Source organism: Candida metapsilosis, assembly GCF_017655625.1.
Source record: "Candida metapsilosis strain BP57 chromosome Unknown scaffold2, whole genome shotgun sequence".
NCBI classification, from domain to species: domain Eukaryota; kingdom Fungi; phylum Ascomycota; class Pichiomycetes; order Serinales; family Debaryomycetaceae; genus Lodderomyces; species Lodderomyces metapsilosis.
This window is the reverse complement of record NW_027138160.1, coordinates 1,763,535-1,782,730: the sequence shown is the minus strand read 5'-3', so window position 1 is coordinate 1,782,730 and position 19,196 is coordinate 1,763,535. Positions and strand designations below refer to the sequence as shown.

Sequence of the window (19,196 nt, the reverse complement as noted above, 5' to 3'; positions counted from 1 at the left end):
GACAACCCTTTTCTGATAAACAGGAAGAGTAGATCCATTTTACAGTGTGTTAAGTGCGTTGTATAATATTGAAAAAAAAGCTAAAGAATTCACTAATTATAGAAACCGAAAATTAAAAACAAAAACCCAAGTTGAAACTTTTCAATAAGCCAGGCATTGAATTCAACCACACTGCTTGTAGATAAATAAAAAAAATAAACTGAACTGGAAAGACAGACGGATGAAGGGCAAACGTTTCACCTAGCCATTAGACCAAAAGAAACCAAAACATAAAACGCACTGGAACTCTCTAGCACACCGAAAAATACAACCAAAATCAAACAAGCACAATCACGACAAGCTCAATTTGTCTTGACTTTGGATTAATAGGAGCATTGTAAATCTTGTAAACTCCATTGTCATTGACAGGAGAATCCCAAAATGAAGTCTTACCATTCAAAGCCAAAAGCCAGTACCCGTCATCATGAACAATCGAGAAACCAGAAGTGTACAATGCATCAGGTTGAACCGGTAAATCAAATTGGAATTGATGATTAGCTGCAATTTCCCCAATTCTATATTTAGAATCTCTCAAAACTGAGTTTTTCAAAGTATACCAATCGTATCCATATGAGGATTCAAAAGTCAACCATGAATCATCACCATCGAAATCGAAGCCGTCACGTTTCCAAGGCTTGTGTGGATGAGGATGGGTGAAAGTGATTGGCTCAGGAGTTGGTTCCTCACAAGGTTCAGTGGTTGGAGTAGGAGTAGGGGTGTCACAAGGTTCAATAATTGGAGTTGGAGTAACACAAGGAACTGTATACTTCTTTGTTCCGTATTCAACTTGACCATCACTCAATTCAAAAACAACATAGATATCTTCACCAACTTTAGCACCCAATGCAAATTTATTAGGGAATGAAGTGACTCCATGTTGTTGTTGTGGTGGTGGAGTTGGGTGGTTGTCACCATCATCATAACCACGTTGAATTAAACTTGAATTAGCAACGGCGGAAAATCCAAAAGCAGTAAATAAAGCAGTAGCAAACTTCATTGTAGATTGTAGTTGATTGAGTAAGTGATGAGAATGGTTGAAAATAGGGTGTTCATGGGAGGAAATAAACTGGGTATTTATATTACAATTTTGAACACACCCAGCAAGTCAATTGAACCACGATGGGGCCACATCTAACGGGAGGTGTGACTGTGGATACTTCCTTTTCATCACCGATGAAGGTTAACTGGAGGTTTAAACTGTGGCAAAACTTCGTAGTAAGGTTGGTTGCAAAAAAGCCAGGAATTCGCAATAATCAACACATTTTTAGCATATTTAAGTCAAACGTAATTGAAGCCATAGTTATTCATTGCAGATGGGTGTAACAAGTGTCATATACCCAATGAGGAGCTGAGTCGTATGTGTTTAGGAATTGGTATAATTTTACGGAGGCCCACACGATTGGTATATCCACAACTGTGGCTGAATATTGGACCAGTGGTAGCTGCACCAAGAGACCCAAAATCATCAAAACACAAACAGGGGGGGAAGTGTTTGTTTCAAAATTCTGTCGGCTTAAATATTTGTGTGTCGGTGTGTTCAATTTTTGCTCCGCCTTGTTGCAACCACCACTCACCAACATCAAAATTCACACCGACAGCGGGCCAATTGAGGAGAAAGCAAGGAGGAAAAAGTGACAAAGAATTCGGGACTTGCTAGCCACCGCTCTTACTGTCTGAAGAGTCTCCGACATCCACTCAACATACCACACGGACAGTGACTCGATACTCAATCTCTGTGCCTGACAGCCACAATTTCTCCTCAAAGCAACTCTGATGATGCATCGTGTGTACCTTTTAACGTCATGTATGACTACCATGTGGTTGACTTCATGCCATTGAATACCATGGATGTAGAAATCATATTGTGGCTTCCATAACAGGACTGTAATATAAAATCTTCAAAAAATTATGCGTTAAATTAATTAAGTGTTTAAATCTATGTTTATCTGTATAAACTATTCACCACCACCTCCCTATCTTTTTATGTGGAGAATACCACGTTCTATATCAATAGTTGATAAGTTCATCGGTTAACTCAAAGAGTTCATCCTCATTTGTTATATTCGAGACCACCTCGTCAACTGCCTTTGGCAAAATATCAGCCAATCTCTTCAACTCTTCTTCTGATACACCATTATTAATATTGACAAGCAATTGAGGTGGCAACACTGGCAAGTCCTCATGTTCCAAAATAAGCTTACTTCTTGTCAATAAGATTTTACCTTCTTTTAGTACATAATCAATGACCTTTTGCAACATGAAATTCTCAAGATTGAAATATTCATCGAATGGATTCAAAAATTTAGCTGGTTTTCCCTTGGTGACAAATGTGGAATTTCCGTATAATAATGGCAAATTCAACTGTGATCTGTACTGCTCAGTGAAGGTCAAATGAATCATTGGAGATTGAGGCACAGAAGTAATGGTCATAGGTACATCTTTTAAACTTGATAGAAGTGCATCGTAAGCAAAAATAGTTTTTTGATGAAGTTGAGTCATGAGCCTTGATTTCCCAGTCTTTGGTTCAACAATATTGATTTCTTTAATTGCTTGTGATGTTACTTTGGCCGAATATGGTGGCAAAGAAGCACTAAAAACATATGCATTTGATGAAATTCTTTGATGATGAATCATGACTTCAACTCCAACACAAAAACCTCCCGATGATGCAAAAGAATTTGCCATTGATCCAATAGTAATTGAAACTTCATCTCTAGAGATCCCATAATGTTCTGTTAAACCTTTACCAGTGTTTCCCAAAACTCCAATTGATAATGATTCATCCAAAAACAATCTGTATTTGAACTTGTTTTTCAATTCAACAATTTTGGGTAAATTAGCAAGGTCACCAGTATTAGCAAAAAGCCCTTCTGTAATGATAAATCTTCTTCTGAGTGGTTTTTGTTTGTCCAAGACTGGCTTTAATTGGGTCAAAATTTGTTCCAAGTGTTCCATATCATTATGGTCATACCATTCAAGATCAACACGACTAACAATCAATGCCTTTTGGATGGCAAGGTTAACATTTCGATCAACAACACACAAATCACCTCTTTTCAAATAAGCAGGAAGTACAGAACTAGCGGTAACAAAATCTTGACCATAAATGATAGCTTGATCGGTTCCCAAATATTCAGCCAAATCTTCTTCCAATCTAACGTGAACATCTTGAGTACCATAAAAATTTGGTGGTCCACAAGCACCAACACCAGCAAATTGGATTTCCGTCTTGGCAGCCTGCTTAATGTTTGCATTGCTATTCAAGTCAAGAAAATCTTGCTTCACAAGGTTAACAATCAGTGAGTCATGACAAACTTCTTTAAAGTCAGGATTTACTAGTTCAATATGCGAGCCATTGAAACCTTTAACTTCAGGAATGGCTTTAATATTCCAAGCTTCCAAATCAGTAACAGGCTCAACTAAAGACTCTGGCACCCATTCATCACAAAGTTCATCGATTTCTTGTTTTGAAAACTTGACAAATTCTGATTTGTTCTCCTTTTTCTTGGATGTAAAGAAATAAGTCACTGCAAAAATAAATAAACAATATTCAAAAAGAGACCTTACTGGGTCATTTTGATAGGAGGATTTGATGTACCTGACAATTATTGGACCACCTGGAAACACTTCCAACAAGTTCAACAAATACAATACATTTTGGGCGATGGTGTTTTGTATGATTTCCCAAGCCTGAGAAGCAGGTGGTGTGGGTGTAGATGAAAGAATGCTTGATATTATAGTGGTTGTAGTTGTGGTCGTTGTGGTCGTAGTGGTGGTAGCATAGATAGGCGAAGTCATTATGAATTATTAGTTTGAATGTCGAAGATATACGGATTTAATACATGAAAAAAAATTAATAATAGAATGCTATTGATAAGAAACGGATGTGTATGACTGACTGTTGTTCTTTCAATAAAGGATTGACTGACTGAATAAGTTGGAAGGCTTTTTAGGATCTATCAATTTGTGTTGTATTGTATATCCAGGGATCTTTTCAAACGTGTTTTCTTTATTTCTTTCTCCTATTCTCTTCTGTCTGTGTGGTGGATTTAAAAATAGAAAAAAAAGTTTTTTTTCTCTTTCTCTCTTTCTCTCTTTCTTTCTTCAAGCGTGTCGTGTATATGTTTCGATAGTCGTGTGTGTACAATTAATGTCGTGTCCAATCACTACATTTTAAGACACTACGCGTTGTTTATTACGTCTCTTACAAGTACTAAAGCTATAACCTGTATCAAGGAAGGTAGATCTTTGAAACACCTTCAACATCTCTTCTACAGCATACACAACCTTCAAAGCCTTTGCTAACAAGACTCAACCGACAAGATTCACAGATTGCAAAGCATTTGCATGGCCAAGTGATAATCTCTCTCATATTTGTTTGACAAATGACACACTCCATGGATCTGGGACTATCACTGGTAGAATCGTTTCCATTTCCCTTTTCATTCCTTTTTGAAATTATCAACTCTATAAGTTTTTCACTTTCATCTTTAGAATCAAAATTGCTTTCCGATTCTGTACCAGAATGTAATTTGCGATATCTTGACCGCGTCAATCTTCCATCATAGTTTAAATGTTCACGAATAAGTTGTATAGATGTATCACTGGACTCGTAAAATAGCTCTTTCAACCCCTCACTATCAAAAATTTCATGTAAAGGAGACGATGAACTAACACTTAACTGATTGAATCTGACACTGGAGTCAGTTGTGAGGTCAATCACCTCAATATCCGACTCATAATCCGACTCTTCTTGAGTAGCGACATAGTCCTCAGAATTATCAACATTCGACAAGTCCTCACCGGTGAGAATCGATGCATAATTTTGCTCCAATTGCTCAGTGGTATAATAGTCTAGTTGAAGCATTTGCTTGCCTGATATAGCACTGGAGTTTGGTTTTCTACTTGTAACGGTGCCATGTTTACCACCCCGACCCAGTCTTGTCAGCCTCTTGAATAACCCTTTAAACAAGCTGGGGATCCAATACGAAACAAAACTAGCAATGATGCCATATATTAGTTGAACAAATTTGGACACAATGCTCCTCAAATAAAAAAATCTCCTTTTGAATACACTGTTTGTATGATAAGGATTTTCACGAGAAGTGTTCGCATCAAGATTCAAATCACCATGCGTGACAAGCTTAGATGTTGGAGTATCAATTAAATTGGAATATCCTATTCTCTTATGTTTCATAACTGTATCAGCTGTGTTGCCACTTGCCTGCATCAGTTTGACGCGTTGCAAAAGGCTTCTTTCAACCCATGTTTCGTTATCCAAAGTTACAAGACTCAATTCTTTGATATAGGTGGATTTTCCAGCCAGAGTGATTGCCAAAACACCCAAATTCAATAATGCAGTATAAAAGTCATCACTCAATTTAATATTAAAGTTTGCAAGCGAGTTGTGCTCTTCATCCACTTCATTTTCACCAATGTTATCCTCAGTTTGTTCTCCATTCTGGAAAAAACTTGCATAATTCAACCCTTCAAACCTGAAACCATTGACAACCACCGCAGTGACTAAAATTGATAAACTAACTAGTATCACAAATAAAATTAGCACTTGTGGAGTAAAGGTCATGATCAAGATTATTGGAAATTGGAAAACCTTTCTCTTCCAAAAAGCGCTAACAAAATAAGTTAAATAACCCAATCCTAGTGTTGTCAGTGGTATCAACCTATACTTGTTATCATTAACCATTGCCCCCACATGTATATTCAAATGATTCAAAATCAGGAAAAGGGAAGTAATCAACAACAGCTCTGTGGGTCTCTTGTAGTTGTAGGAATTGCTAAAAAAGAAGGCACCATTACTACTAAACTCTTGAAATGCCAAAGAATGTTCAAATATGGTAATCCCACTCTCTGTAAATGGTTTCCGACCTTGAATGCAAGCAATAAAAGTTTCAACAAATGCCAGGGAGCAGAAAGTCAAAAAAATTGGCCAATACATATCACTCGTAGGTCCAATCATGACTTGCTTTGGCGGTGTTTTCATGTATTTGGTGTCAGCAAATTTTTCCGGAATATAAGTGAAAAACCTTCCTGGGATAAGATTGTAAAACCATTTTATACTTGATGTATCAGTTAAACCTAAATCTTGATTCAACTTCAATACAGTGAGCACATTAAAAACTTGATATAGTAGGACCAAAATGATTCCGACTCGAAAACTTAAAATACTGAGTCTTTTCAAGGTTGTCGCCAGTTTATAAGCATCTATCAACCTTCTGTTCCCACTTATTTGGCGCTGTCTGTTGATAGCCATCTGTTGATTATGAATACTGTTAGTGGAGGCCATAACCAAAGTTCTATTCAAGACCAAAGCCATCACTAAGCAGGCAAGACCATATACTGAGCAACAGTAAGTGCTTATTGCACTAAATCGAGACCAGACACTGTTATTAATTTCTGACAGACTGCTTTGCTCCCAAATGGCATCGACAACTGCCTCGATAAGCCTTACGAACGAAAATTCAGACTCGTTATCGGTCATCAGATCTATAAATGTGGTATTTGTTATGTTGGATGACATCAGGACATATGTGAGTCGCTAGATCTTTGATTCTATGATGCTTGTGGAATGTATGTGTGATTCTTATTATTGGACCCGAGTTCAAAAGTCACACGCATGAAAATGTCTTGCACACTTTTGTACACTCTGTATTTCTCCGTTATCCGCAATTTGCTTTGCTTTTCTGTTTTTCTTAAGCAACAGATTTTGACGAACAGCACCATACCTAGCTGCATGACTCATGGTAAAAGCTTAGTCTTCAATATTGACGTAGGTGTCACTCTGCTCGAAGATTTCTAATTAAGAAGTTAAACTGTTTTATTTTACAGTCTCAAACAAAAGAAGTTAGACGCAAAGTTAAAATAAAATGCTTCAGTAGAAGCTTACGAGCGACCGCGGATGGGTGCAGCACCTCAATTTAACAGGGCTAGATGTAATGAAACAATAGAGTTTCAAGTAAATACCTCAAGGAGAGGTTTCTGCTGGTAACAAGAAATACTTAGACCTTTGTAAAAGTTTTGACTGAGTGTACTTTGAATACTGAAATTGGTAACAAAGCATATGACTGAGGTGATACTGGTCGACATTGGTAATCTCATTTCTCCCTAAGGATTCACAACCAAATGCCAAAGAGCTTATTGTAGTAGTACATATGTAGATAGATTGCAAAAATTGGGGCTGCCAAATAATTTATCTATGGTAGCGCCATAACATTTTCTTTTAGACATCTCAAAAGAGACCTCACAATTTGCACACAACAAAGAGTTCACTTTATCATCATTTACACATGGGACGCAAGCTACCGCCACCGCCTCCACCTCCACCAGGAGGCTCAAAAAGCAATGGAAATGGGCCTCCAAAGAGAAGGCACATAGCGCCTTCTTCAGTATCACCTCCACCTCCTCCACCACCAGCAAGTAGAGATGCACCGAATAAGAAGTCACTAGTACCACCTCCACCTCCACCTCCACCAGCAAATAGAGCTTCATTGAACAAGAAGTCACCACTATCTCCTCCACCACCTCCTCCACCTTCATCAAAAGGTAAGAAAGATCAGTCGCAATCGGAAGCTTTTAAATCATCTGAAGATGAACTGAATGGAAAACGAACATGGAATCAAATACAACAAACAAGACACAAGGTTGCAAAGCAACCACCTACAGGAACAGTTATAGCTGGCCCAAAGCCTGAAATGCCTCCTCAGCATTTACGAAAAATCATGATTGATCATGCTGATTTGAGTCTGCGAAATGTTAATGCAGACAAACGGTCACATTTGGGAGCATTGAAATATTTACCACACGCATTGCTAAAGTTGTTGGAAAACATGCCTCAACCGTGGGAACAAGCGAAAGAGGTGAAGGTATTGTACCATCGTACAGGTGCCATCACATTTGTTAACGAAATTCCACGAGTCATAGAGCCTGTATATATTGCACAATGGGCAGCAACTTGGAACATGATGAGAAGAGAAAAGAGAGATCGAAAACATTTTAAGCGTATGAGATTTCCTCCGTTGGATGATGAGGAGCAGTTTTTGGATTGGACGCAAAACTTTGAAGATGTAGAATCTCCAGCTGCTATCAAATCGAATCAAATTGAACAAATGGATGACTTGCAAGATTGGTTTTACGATGAAAAACCACTAGTAGACGACGACGATGTGGTGAATGGAGACTCATACCGATCCTGGAACCTTGATCCTACAACTATGGATAAATTGTACAATATATCCAAGCCATTATTAACGCATACGGATCATTCTTTTGAAAAGAAAGAGCTTTTTACAGCGAAAAGTTTAAACGTTGCAATACCAGGTGGTCCAAAGTTTGAACCTTTGTTCAAGGAAAGTGCCACCAAGCCCGAATATGAAGATTTTACCGAATTTAATTCGCTAGATAGAATCATTATCAGAAATCCCATTCAAACTGAGTACAAGGTTGACTTTCCGTATTTATTTAACTCATTTGTCAAGAAAATTGCACTTGCTCCGATACGAGCAGATATGCATTGCCATGATAATTCAATTGAAGCTGAAAAAACGAATGGTCTTTCAGCATTTACATTCAACACATATTATAATCCAGTGATGAAAAGAAAGGTGGCCACTGCGAAGAGGAGAGAATTGGAAGACTTTGATATCAATGTGAAACCATTCTTCAGTACATCAACACAAGATGGCTCAATTGATGAGCCACAGAGTCTTAAAGCATCGCTTGTTTTATTGTCTGCACCATATCCATTCAATATACGTAGTGGTAGAACCAAGCGAGCAGAAGATGTTGCTATAACAAAATCATGGTACAGAAACCGAGCACCAAGGTCCAGTCCGCTCAAGGTGAGAGTTTCTTATCAAAAGCTATTGAAAAATTACGTCCTGAATGAGCTTAAAAGGACCAAGACTAGAAAGGCAAGAGCAACGAAGAAAGTCAACCTTTTAAAGAGTTTGCGCAATACAAAATATTTCCAAGAGACACGTATCGATTGGGTAGAAGCTGGTTTACAAGTTTGCCGACAGGGTTTCAATATGTTGAACTTGTTAATACATAAACGTGGATTGACGTACTTACATTTGGATTATAACTTCAATTTGAAACCAACCAAAACATTAACTACAAAGGAGAGAAAGAAGTCGAGATTCGGTAATGCGTTCCACTTGATCCGAGAATTGTTAAGAGCCATCAAGATTATAGTTGACTGTCATATTCAATTTCGTTTGGGAAATGTGGATGCATACCAATTGGCAGATGGTATCTACTATGTTTTGAATCATTTGGGTCATTTGACTGGAATATATCGATACAAATACAAAGTTATGCATCAAATACGTCAATGCAAAGACTTTAAGCATATTGTCTACCAAAGATTCAACAAGCTTATAGGAAAAGGTCCTGGGTGTGGGTTTTGGCAACCTGCATGGAAAGTGTGGCTATTCTTTTTGAGAGGAACAATTCCCTTGTTGGAAAGATGGCTAGGAAACTTGATTGCAAGACAGTTCGAAGGTCGAAGACAAAATGACGTTGCTAAGACCATCACAAAGCAAAGGGTAGATTCATATTATGACTTGGAATTAAGAGCACAAGTGATGCATGATATATTAGACATGATCCCGGAGGGATTGAAACAGAGTAAATCGAAAACTATCCTTCAACATTTGAGTGAAGCTTGGCGTTGCTGGAAAGCCAACATACCTTGGAAAGTTCCGGGATTGCCTGAACCAATTGAGAAGATTATTGAAAGATATGTTAAAGCTAAAGCAGATGGTTGGATTTGTGTTGCTCATTACAATCGTGAACGTATTAGAAAAGGGACACATGTTGAAAAAACAGTTGCAAAAAAGAACTTGGGTCGATTGACTAGAATATGGATTAAGAAAGAACTGGAAAGACAAGCAGATTTTGGCAAAAATGGGCCTTATGTCTCTCCTGATGAGGCTATACACGTTTTTCAAACCACAGTTAGCTGGTTGGAAAGTAGGAAATTTAGCCCTATACCATTCCCTCCAATATCCTATAAACATGACACCAAATTGTTAACTTTGGCTTTGGAGAATTTGAAAGCAAACTTTAATGCCAATGCCAAAATGAATTCTGCACAAAGAGAGGAGTTAGCATTGATTGAGGAAGCGTATGACAATCCACACGAATGCTTGGCACGAGTGAAGAAGCACTTGCTCACACAGAGGATCTTTAAAGAAGTGGGGTTGGATATGATGGATTTTTACAGTCACTTGGTACCATCGTATTCTATTGATCCGCTTGAGAAGATAACTGATGCATATTTGGATCAATATTTATGGTATGAAGCGGATAAACGAAAATTATTCCCGAACTGGGTTAAACCAGCGGACGATGAAATTCCTCCCTTAATGGTTTACAAATGGTGTCAGGGTGTAAATAACTTACAAAATGTTTGGAAAACTTCTGAAGGTGAATCTAATGTGATGTTGGAGACAAAATTGTCGAAATTTTCGGACAAGATTGACTTTACGTTGGTTAATAGGCTTTTGAGGCTAGTCATGGATACCAATATTGCTGACTATATAACAGCAAAAAATAATGTCAATCTTACATACAAAGACATGAATTACGTGAATCAGTATGGAATTGTTCGGGGTCTTCAATTTTCATCCTTTGTGTATCAATACTATGGGTTGATTGTGGATTTACTCATTCTCGGTTTGGATAGAGCAACAGAGCTAGCGGGACCTCCACTGAACCCAAACAATTTTCTTCAATTTAAGGATATTGCGACTCAATGTGCTTCTCCTATAAGGTTATATTCTCGTTATATGGATAAAATTCACATATTTTTCCGGTTTGAAAATGACGAGGCAAATGAGTTGATTGATGACTTTTTAGAACAAAATCCTGACCCAAATCATGCAAATGTCATGGGGTACAATAATCATCGTTGCTGGCCCAAGGATTCTCGAATGAGGCTAATAAGACATGATGTCAATCTTGGAAAAGCAGTGTTTTGGGAAATCAAATCACGAATTCCAAAGTCGCTTACTACAATTGAATGGGAAGACACATTTGCTTCAGTGTATTCCCGTGATAACCCCAACTTGTTGTTTGAGATGTGTGGGTTTGAGGTTCGGATATTACCAAAAATACGAACTAAAGAAGCAACATCATCACAAGAAAATGTTTGGGATTTAGTGGATCAAACTTCTAAGGAGCGAACTGCAAGAGCTTATTTGCAAGTATCTCAGGAGGCTATTGACAATTTCAACAATAGAATTAGACAGATATTGATGTCGTCAGGTTCAACAACATTCACAAAAGTTGCAGCAAAGTGGAACACAGCGTTAATTGCGTTGGTGACTTACTTCAGAGAGGCAGCTATTGCTACTCCATCTCTACTTGAAGTATTGATAAAGTGTGAGACAAAGATACAAAACCGAGTCAAGATGGGTTTAAATTCGAAAATGCCTACTCGTTTCCCACCGGCCGTGTTCTACACTCCAAAGGAGTTGGGAGGTTTAGGAATGCTTAGTGCCTCACATGTTCTTATACCGGAGTCGGATTTGAGATGGTCAAAGCAAACTGACACTGGTATTACCCACTTCAAGGCAGGAATGTCGCATCACGAGGAAAAAATGATACCAACTATTTTTAGATATGTGACAACATGGGAAAATGAATTTTTGGATTCCCAGAGAGTTTGGGCAGAATATGCGATTAAACGAGAAGAGGCGCTCCAGCAAAATCGTCGTTTGACTTTTGAAGATATGGAAGGAAATTGGGATAGAGGTATTCCTAGGATAAGTACCCTTTTCCAAAAGGATCGTCATACTTTGGCATATGACAAAGGACACAGAGTTCGTAGGGAGTTTAAACATTTCAGTACGGGAAGATTTAACCCTTTTGCATGGACAAATAACCACCATGATGGGAAATTGTGGAACCTCAACGCGTATAGGACTGATGTGATTCAGGCATTGGGAGGTATAGAGACAATTTTGGAACACACTTTGTTTAAAGGTACTGGTTTTGATTCATGGGAAGGATTGTTTTGGGAGAAAGCATCCGGGTTTGAAGATTCGTTGAAATTTAAAAAGTTGACCAACGCTCAAAGGTCAGGATTGAGTCAAATTCCAAATCGTCGTTTCACATTATGGTGGTCTCCTACAATCAACAGAGCCAATGTGTATGTTGGATTCTTGGTTCAGTTGGATTTGACTGGTATCTTCCTACATGGTAAAATTCCCACATTGAAAATTTCATTGATTCAAATTTTCCGTGCCCATCTTTGGCAAAAAATACATGAAAGTGTCGTTCAGGATTTGTGTCAAGTTTTAGACAAGGAATTGGAAGTTTTACTGATTGATAACGTGGAGAAACAAGCAATACACCCACGTAAATCGTATCGAATGAATTCATCAACTGCTGATATTGTTCTTACAAGTACATACAAATGGAATGTATCAAAACCGTCGCTTTTAAACGACAAGAACGACGAGATGGTTTTACCTTCCAAGAAGTTTTGGATTGATGTACAGCTTCGATATGGTGATTATGATTCGCACGATATATCTAGATATGCCAGATCAAAGTATCTAGACTATACAACAGATGGAACAAGTTCCTATCCCTCCCCAACGGGTATAATAATTGCGATAGATCTAGCATACAACATGTACGATGTTTATGGTAATTGGTTTCCAGGTTTGAAACCATTGATTCATAACGCCATGAGAGAGATTATGAAGGCAAATCCAGCGTTGTATGTATTGAGAGAAAGAATCAGAAAAGGATTGCAATTGTATCATGCTCAACCACAAGAAGCGTTTTTAAACTCAAACAACTACGCGGAATTGTTCAACAATGATACACAATTGTTCATTGATGATACCAACGTGTACAGGGTCACAGTTCACAAAACATTTGAAGGAAATCTAGCGACTAAGCCAATTAATGGATGTGTCTTTATCTTAAATCCAAAGACAGGGCACTTATATTTGAGAATCATCCACACTTCTGTCTGGGCGGGTCAGAAACGTTTGAGCCAGCTCGCAAAATGGAAAGCAGCCGAAGAGGTTACCGCGTTGGTGAAATCATTACCAAGAGAAGAGCAACCCAAGCAACTTATTATTTCAAGAAAGGGGATGATGGATCCACTTGAGGTACACATGTTGGATTTCCCAAATATTTCCATCCGTCCATCTGAATTGCACTTGCCATTTGCGTCAGCGATGAAGATTGATAAATTGTCAGAGACAGTTTTGAAAGCCAATGAGCCTCAAATGGTACTTTTCAATTTTTATGATGACTGGCTTACGAGAATATCCCCATACACTGCATTTTCACGAGTGATTTTGATATTGAGAGCTTTGGGATTTGATTCTGAGGGTACCAAGCAAATAATTTGGCCAAACAGCGATGTAATAACAGAAAGTCATCATATTTGGCCATCTTTGACGGATGAGCAATGGATTGAAGTTGAAAGTAAATTGAGGGATTTAATTCTTGAAGAGTATTCCAAGAAGTACAATTTGGATGTGCAATCGCTAACTCAATCGGAAATAAGGGATTTGATTTTGGGTCAAGATGTAAGACAAGCCACGATTAGACGACAAGAGATTGCAGAAGTCGAAAAGAGTGGTGGACAGGTGGAGAATAAGGAAATTACTGCTCAAAAATCCGTCTCAACTAATATTCATGGAGAACAGATTGTCACTGTCACTACAACCAATTACGAACAGGCAACGTTCTCTTCACGAAATGAGTGGAGAAACCGAGCATTGGCTGCTAACAACTTGCATCTAAGGGCAAAGAATATTTATGTAACGTCAGAGGAATTTGTGGATGACGATTCTTACACCTATGTCATGCCTAAGAACATTTTGCAAAAATTTATTCAAGTGTCGGATTTGAGAATACAAGTGGGTGCATATTTGTATGGTAAATCACCGGCTGGGCACACAGAAGTCAAGGAAGTTAAGTGCTTGGTATTTGTACCGCAGTTGGGAAGTACCAATTCTATTCAGTTTCCAAAGACACAACCTGAATACGAAGGGTATTTGAAAGAGGAAGGTTTGGAATTACTAGGTTGGATTCACAGTCAATCTCAGGATTTTGACTACATGACTTCGTTTGACGTCACCACTCAAAGCCGAATGATGGATGTGTATAACCCTAAATTTATCGATATGACGGCCTCATACACCCCAGGGTCGGTGACACTCTCTGCATATGAGTTGTCAGAACAAGGTTATGAGTGGGGTAAATCGAATCAAGATATGATGTCCGATTCACCAGAAGGGTTTGAAAAATCGTTTGCTAAAAAGAGTCAATTGATCATGACAGATAAAGTGATTGGAACTTACATGGTTCCAGAGGATGAGATTTGGAATTACTTTTTCATGGGTGCAATTTTTAATGCAAATGATTTGTATAATTTGAAAGTTGACATTCCGTTGTCTTTTTATGATGCGGTACATCGTCCTATACATTTTACCAACTTTGCTCAGTTGGAAGTTGGAAATGAAGAAGAGGCAAATCAAGAAGACGTTTTTAGTTAGGAACTCGATATATATAAATTATCTTCTACATTTTGTGTTTCAACTCTCCGGAGGCCAATTTTCTAAATCTCTCCTTGGGCACCCCACTTGTCCAATTAGCAAGCCCATCATAGCTTTCCCGAGAGTTTGTATATGAAACTATCTGTCTAAAGTTCGCTTTAAGAAGATTTTTGATCTGGAAAATTGAATCTGAATGCAACCCTTCCGCTGCAGTAAGCAACTCACCCAACACTGCTTTATTAAAATCCTCAGTAGAGCTGTACTTCCCATCATAAGCTTTGTTAATGAGCCCCAATTTCATCAACTCTTCACCTGAAATACGCTTTGACAAAAGAAGAGCCTCGGCAGCTTTTGACCAGCCCAATCTGATGGGTAATGTTGCAGCCAACCCACCTTCAGAAAGAACGCCAATGTTTGGAAATGGTGTCAGCAAAAATGTTTTGGAGACATCATGCACATATACCAAATCACACAATGTAACTATAGCTGCTGATAATCCAATTGCAAATCCATTCATTGCAACAGCTAAAATTTTCTTGTGCTCCAATATAGTTTGTGTTAAGTGATGCTGCATTATAAATGACAATCGCAACCATGTTTCAAACTTGGTATCTTGTTCACCAACAAACTTAGCATCCCCTCCTGCCGAAAACGCCCTCCCGGTTGATTGGATTAGAGTAATTGTTGTGTTTTTCTCATCATTTGCTCGTGCAATGAGTCTCGCCAACATATCATATTGAGGAAGTGTGAGTGCGTTTAGCTTTTTAGGGTTATTCAAGGTAATCACGGCAGCATTACCAATGACTTCATAATTGAATGGACTAGTGACTGACATTGTAAGGTCTAGGATGCGTGATGAAGGTCGATTGAACCTAGACTTTCGTTGATCTTTTATAGGACTTTCTTTTTTTGTGGGGAATTGTTACACAAAACACAGACATCGCGCAAGTTGATGCGAGTTATGCCGCTTACAGAATTCTCGGTATGCACCGGGCAAGTAAAGTAAACACTCATTGGGCAATCATTCCGATGTTTGTATACTCTAGACCCTATTTTCTCATTCTGTTCCTTGCATCGCGTGCTATTGCCCTTGCTTCTTCGACATCGTGGACATTACTGTTGTTCAAATCTTTGGCCAATTCATAAGCTTCCGAAAACTTGCCATTTTCCAAAGCTTTTCTTGCAAGCCATAACCTAGCTTTTGATGTTTCATCGCCCACTCCCCATTCACTCTCTTGCGAGAAACATAGTTTCATATATTTGAGCGTGTCTTCAGCATTTCCCAACTTTTCCAGAAGTGTGGCTAAGCGGTAGCAAATGTGTGGTTCAACCAACTCCTCCAGATCCACCATATTATACGGGTTGCCATCAGTAGACGTAACAGTATTGTCAGTAGAAAATTGCGCATTTCCAATAGGTGAGACCTTTCCAATGGCCAATGCTTTCTCGAACGATTTCACTGCATCATCCAATTGATCTATCTTTTCATAACAATTGCCAATTGCTTGCCACATTCGCTTATCCAGCGGTTGCAAGTTTGTAGCCCTTTGATAATAATAAAGTGCATATAAATGCATATCCAACACTTCATAAGCTTGCCCAAGTCCGTACCAAGCACGGAAGTCTTTAGGATTGGTATCAACGGCTCGTCGGTATGATTCAATAGCAGCATGAGAGTTTTTCAATTCAACAAATTCATGTCCCATAAGCGTCCATGCACTTAGACAATCCTTATTAAGTATTAGTGCACGCTTGTAGTACATAATGGCTTTCTCATGCTCGCTCTTCATGGAGTAGTAGTTGGCCAAGACACAACATGTTTCAGGTCTGAATCTATCCACTTGCGACGCATACTGAGCTAAGTAAGACAATTTTGATTTCTTCTCCATCACGTACAACATGTTTGAGTATGTGTCTAGATCCTCTAACCTTGAAGGGTCCTCTATCAAAATGTGATCGAATATGGACTCCGCTTGATAATAGTCCAAATTGTGGTAAGCGATTAAAAATTGTTGAACTTTGATAAACGTGAAATTGGGGAAAAGAGTCAGTAAGTAATTGACCAATTCAAATAGTCTATCCAGGCCTTGATGCGATTCTTGTAGCACAACCATTTCAAAAAACTGAAACATGACAGTACTAGCGAATGACTCATTTTTTTTCTTGACCTTCTGGACAAAGCTCTGTGCTTCTTCATAAGTGACAAATGAATCGATTAGCTCTCTCCAGCACGACCAGTTAAAAGGGAAAAGTACCAATGACTGATACAAGTTCTTCTGAGCTGTTTGCACTTTCTTCTTTTTCCGATAAATAATTCCATTCAAGTAGTAAAGAAATGGGTTTTCCTTTGTTGACAAAAACTCTTCTGATTCTGTTAATATCTTGATGTATTTCGAATTGGCGACGGAATGACTTCCTCTTCCCATAGTCTGGTCGTTGGCAGCAAACTCACTGGGATTAACTCCGCTTCCGTCAAGAACATTGGCATCACTGGTTCCAACATTTAGCACGCCGTCACTATCCTCTGTGGATCGTTTGTCAATAGCTATCATTGTTGCGTACAAACGAAGAAATTTAGCATCCCCACTTTTACATCCCTCCAAGACCTGGGCTGCCCTATCAAATTCTTTGCAGTGAAAGTACGATTGAGCTAGTACCACTTTGTCAAATTCGTCATAATTCTCTTGGGGAGTGGGCCAAACCTCTTCTGATGATCCTTGTTTTGAAAGGCCATTCAATGCTTCTGCACACCATTTTGCAGATTGACATAGATTGAGACCATTCAATCGTTGTGTTGCATTTAACAACTGTGTTCTCAATTGGAGTGTATCTATCTCCTGTGTCATTTGTATGATGTATTGGAATCAAAGTGGGAAAGGAAGCTTTGGTTGTAAAAAAGAAAACAAAAAAAAAAAAAAAAACAAATGGCATTTTCTTTGACGTACGCGACAAGAGTTTTTATATCATCATGTCGTCGGTTGAATCAACAGAGAGGATAGAGCTACTTTTGAGTAGTCTCGAGAGGAATCTTGAAACTTTTAAATCAGCTCATGATGTTTTAAATCTAAGCAAAAATCTTATACAGGATGAGAGTACATCAAACCCTGCACAGAATCGATTAACAAAGAGAAATTATATCGTAGACTCATTCAAGTTGGACAAGTCTCATAAGGAGTTTAAGAATTGGGAGAGTGAGACCAGACTTGGATTTATCCAGGATGACCTTGTGAACTATAATCAAGTTGTGGCGAAGATAGCAAAGATTAACCAAAAGTTGAACGAATCCAGCAATACTTATGAGGCATTGGCCAAAACAATACAAATACCCGACTTTACAGTTAGCATCAAGACTTTAGAAAAGTATGGAGATGAAAAGTTGCTAGAATTAGGCAAGCTGTACGGTACACCAAATATACAGCTAGTGCAATTATTCTCCTTGAATACAGAGAGCGCAAATAAATTATTTCCCGAATTTTCAATTATACAAGACTTGATCAACATAGAGTATAGATTACGGATTGAAAAGAGGGTTCACTTGGAAATATTGACGCTGATGAAAAACAAGATACAGACTCAAAATAGAACCTGGACTGTAAGGGATAACCAATTGAAGGATTTCCTTGATATCAAGGTTCAACAAATGATTAAAACTGTGGAAGAGGCTAATGCTGAGGATAGCAAAGCGAGGGAAGAAGAGGAGGAAGATGAAGATGAAGATGATGTTGAGGAAGGAATTGGTCGCGAAGTTGATAGTGATGATGGTACTGATAGCGAAGAAGGGGAGGTGAGAAATATCGAGGAACTGGCAAATACTGAACATGATAACGGTGTAGAAAATAAGCTTTATTACGAGGAGAGCGTACAAGGCGAAAGACGGAATGCAGACGAGGGTACAGAAGAGGGCACCGAAGTGGATGCAAGACTTGATACTCCAATGAATGAGTTAGAACCAAACTCTCAACATTCCGATCCAAACGGAAACTATCAAACCACCAAACAGCCGTCGGCATCTGACAATGAAGATGATGAGATGTTAATTGATCAATGAATATATGTATAATCATAAACCCCCTATTCTCTATACAATTTCGTAACTAATATAATCTTTTTACTTCTTCTCAACAACTGCTGGTGCAGCAGGCTCCTTCTGCTTTGTTGGGTCACCATCAATAATATATTTAAAGACTTGCAATGGTGAGTCTCCTACGTCACGTCTGTAATTAACAATTCTAATCAATTGGTAACCAGCAACTGCACCCAAAAAGAAATTGACCGAAGCTAACAATGGATTCCTTGGTTTAATAACAAATCCAGCCCATCTTGTCCATATAGCACCAGTAGCAAATAAGGCAATTTGTTGAGTACCGCTCAATTTTTCTACTGGTCTTTGCGTATCATTTAATCCAGCAATCACCAAAGCCCATTTGAAAACAGGAGCCCAAAAATGCACGGTTTTAGGACCAGTCTCGGAGTTTAAAAATCTGGTAAATTTGGAAGCGTGTTGTGCAGTTGATGCCATTGTGTATATAGCTGAGTTGAATATGTATGAAGAAAAGGGGTCCCAAAGGAATATGTACTACTCTGATGGCTAGAGCGGAGTAAAAATTGAAT

At 38.5% G+C, this 19,196-nt stretch overlaps 8 protein-coding genes across 8 annotated transcripts; 2 read left to right on the top strand and 6 right to left on the bottom strand. All coding sequences in view use genetic code 12, as the record gives it.

Annotated features, from left to right (window-relative positions):
- Window positions 1-316: 316 nt before the first annotated feature.
- Window positions 317-1,036, bottom strand: I9W82_002252 (uncharacterized protein; the record flags this gene model as incomplete). The annotated part of the gene is made up of 1 exon (XM_067691087.1): window positions 317-1,036. The coding sequence occupies one exon, from the start codon at window positions 1,034-1,036 to the stop codon at window positions 317-319; it is 720 nt and encodes a 239-aa protein (XP_067549487.1).
- A 1,010-nt stretch (window positions 1,037-2,046) lies between these two features.
- Window positions 2,047-3,837, bottom strand: I9W82_002251 (serine C-palmitoyltransferase; the record flags this gene model as incomplete). The annotated part of the gene is made up of 1 exon (XM_067691086.1): window positions 2,047-3,837. The coding sequence occupies one exon, from the start codon at window positions 3,835-3,837 to the stop codon at window positions 2,047-2,049; it is 1,791 nt and encodes a 596-aa protein (XP_067549486.1).
- A 433-nt stretch (window positions 3,838-4,270) lies between these two features.
- Window positions 4,271-6,799, bottom strand: I9W82_002250 (putative ubiquitin-protein ligase; the record flags this gene model as incomplete). The annotated part of the gene is made up of 2 exons (XM_067691085.1): window positions 4,271-6,503; window positions 6,783-6,799. 2 exons carry the CDS (start codon window positions 6,797-6,799, stop codon window positions 4,271-4,273), a joined length of 2,250 nt encoding a protein of 749 aa, XP_067549485.1.
- Window positions 6,800-7,343: 544 nt separating this feature from the next.
- PRP8 (U4/U6-U5 snRNP complex subunit) lies at window positions 7,344-14,585 on the top strand (the record flags this gene model as incomplete). Its single annotated transcript, XM_067691083.1, has 1 exon — window positions 7,344-14,585. One exon carries the CDS (start codon window positions 7,344-7,346, stop codon window positions 14,583-14,585), a length of 7,242 nt encoding a protein of 2,413 aa, XP_067549484.1.
- Window positions 14,586-14,610: 25 nt separating this feature from the next.
- On the bottom strand, window positions 14,611-15,420 carry I9W82_002248 (uncharacterized protein; the record flags this gene model as incomplete). The annotated part of the gene is made up of 1 exon (XM_067691082.1): window positions 14,611-15,420. The coding sequence occupies one exon, from the start codon at window positions 15,418-15,420 to the stop codon at window positions 14,611-14,613; it is 810 nt and encodes a 269-aa protein (XP_067549483.1).
- A 214-nt stretch (window positions 15,421-15,634) lies between these two features.
- Window positions 15,635-17,431, bottom strand: CDC23 (anaphase promoting complex subunit; the record flags this gene model as incomplete). The annotated part of the gene is made up of 1 exon (XM_067691081.1): window positions 15,635-17,431. One exon carries the CDS (start codon window positions 17,429-17,431, stop codon window positions 15,635-15,637), a length of 1,797 nt encoding a protein of 598 aa, XP_067549482.1.
- A 122-nt stretch (window positions 17,432-17,553) lies between these two features.
- I9W82_002246 (uncharacterized protein) lies at window positions 17,554-18,633 on the top strand (the record flags this gene model as incomplete). Its single annotated transcript, XM_067691080.1, has 1 exon — window positions 17,554-18,633. The coding sequence occupies one exon, from the start codon at window positions 17,554-17,556 to the stop codon at window positions 18,631-18,633; it is 1,080 nt and encodes a 359-aa protein (XP_067549481.1).
- Window positions 18,634-18,693: 60 nt separating this feature from the next.
- I9W82_002245 (mitochondrial pyruvate carrier) lies at window positions 18,694-19,104 on the bottom strand (the record flags this gene model as incomplete). The annotated part of the gene is made up of 1 exon (XM_067691079.1): window positions 18,694-19,104. The coding sequence occupies one exon, from the start codon at window positions 19,102-19,104 to the stop codon at window positions 18,694-18,696; it is 411 nt and encodes a 136-aa protein (XP_067549480.1).
- Between the last annotated feature and the right edge of the window lie 92 nt (window positions 19,105-19,196).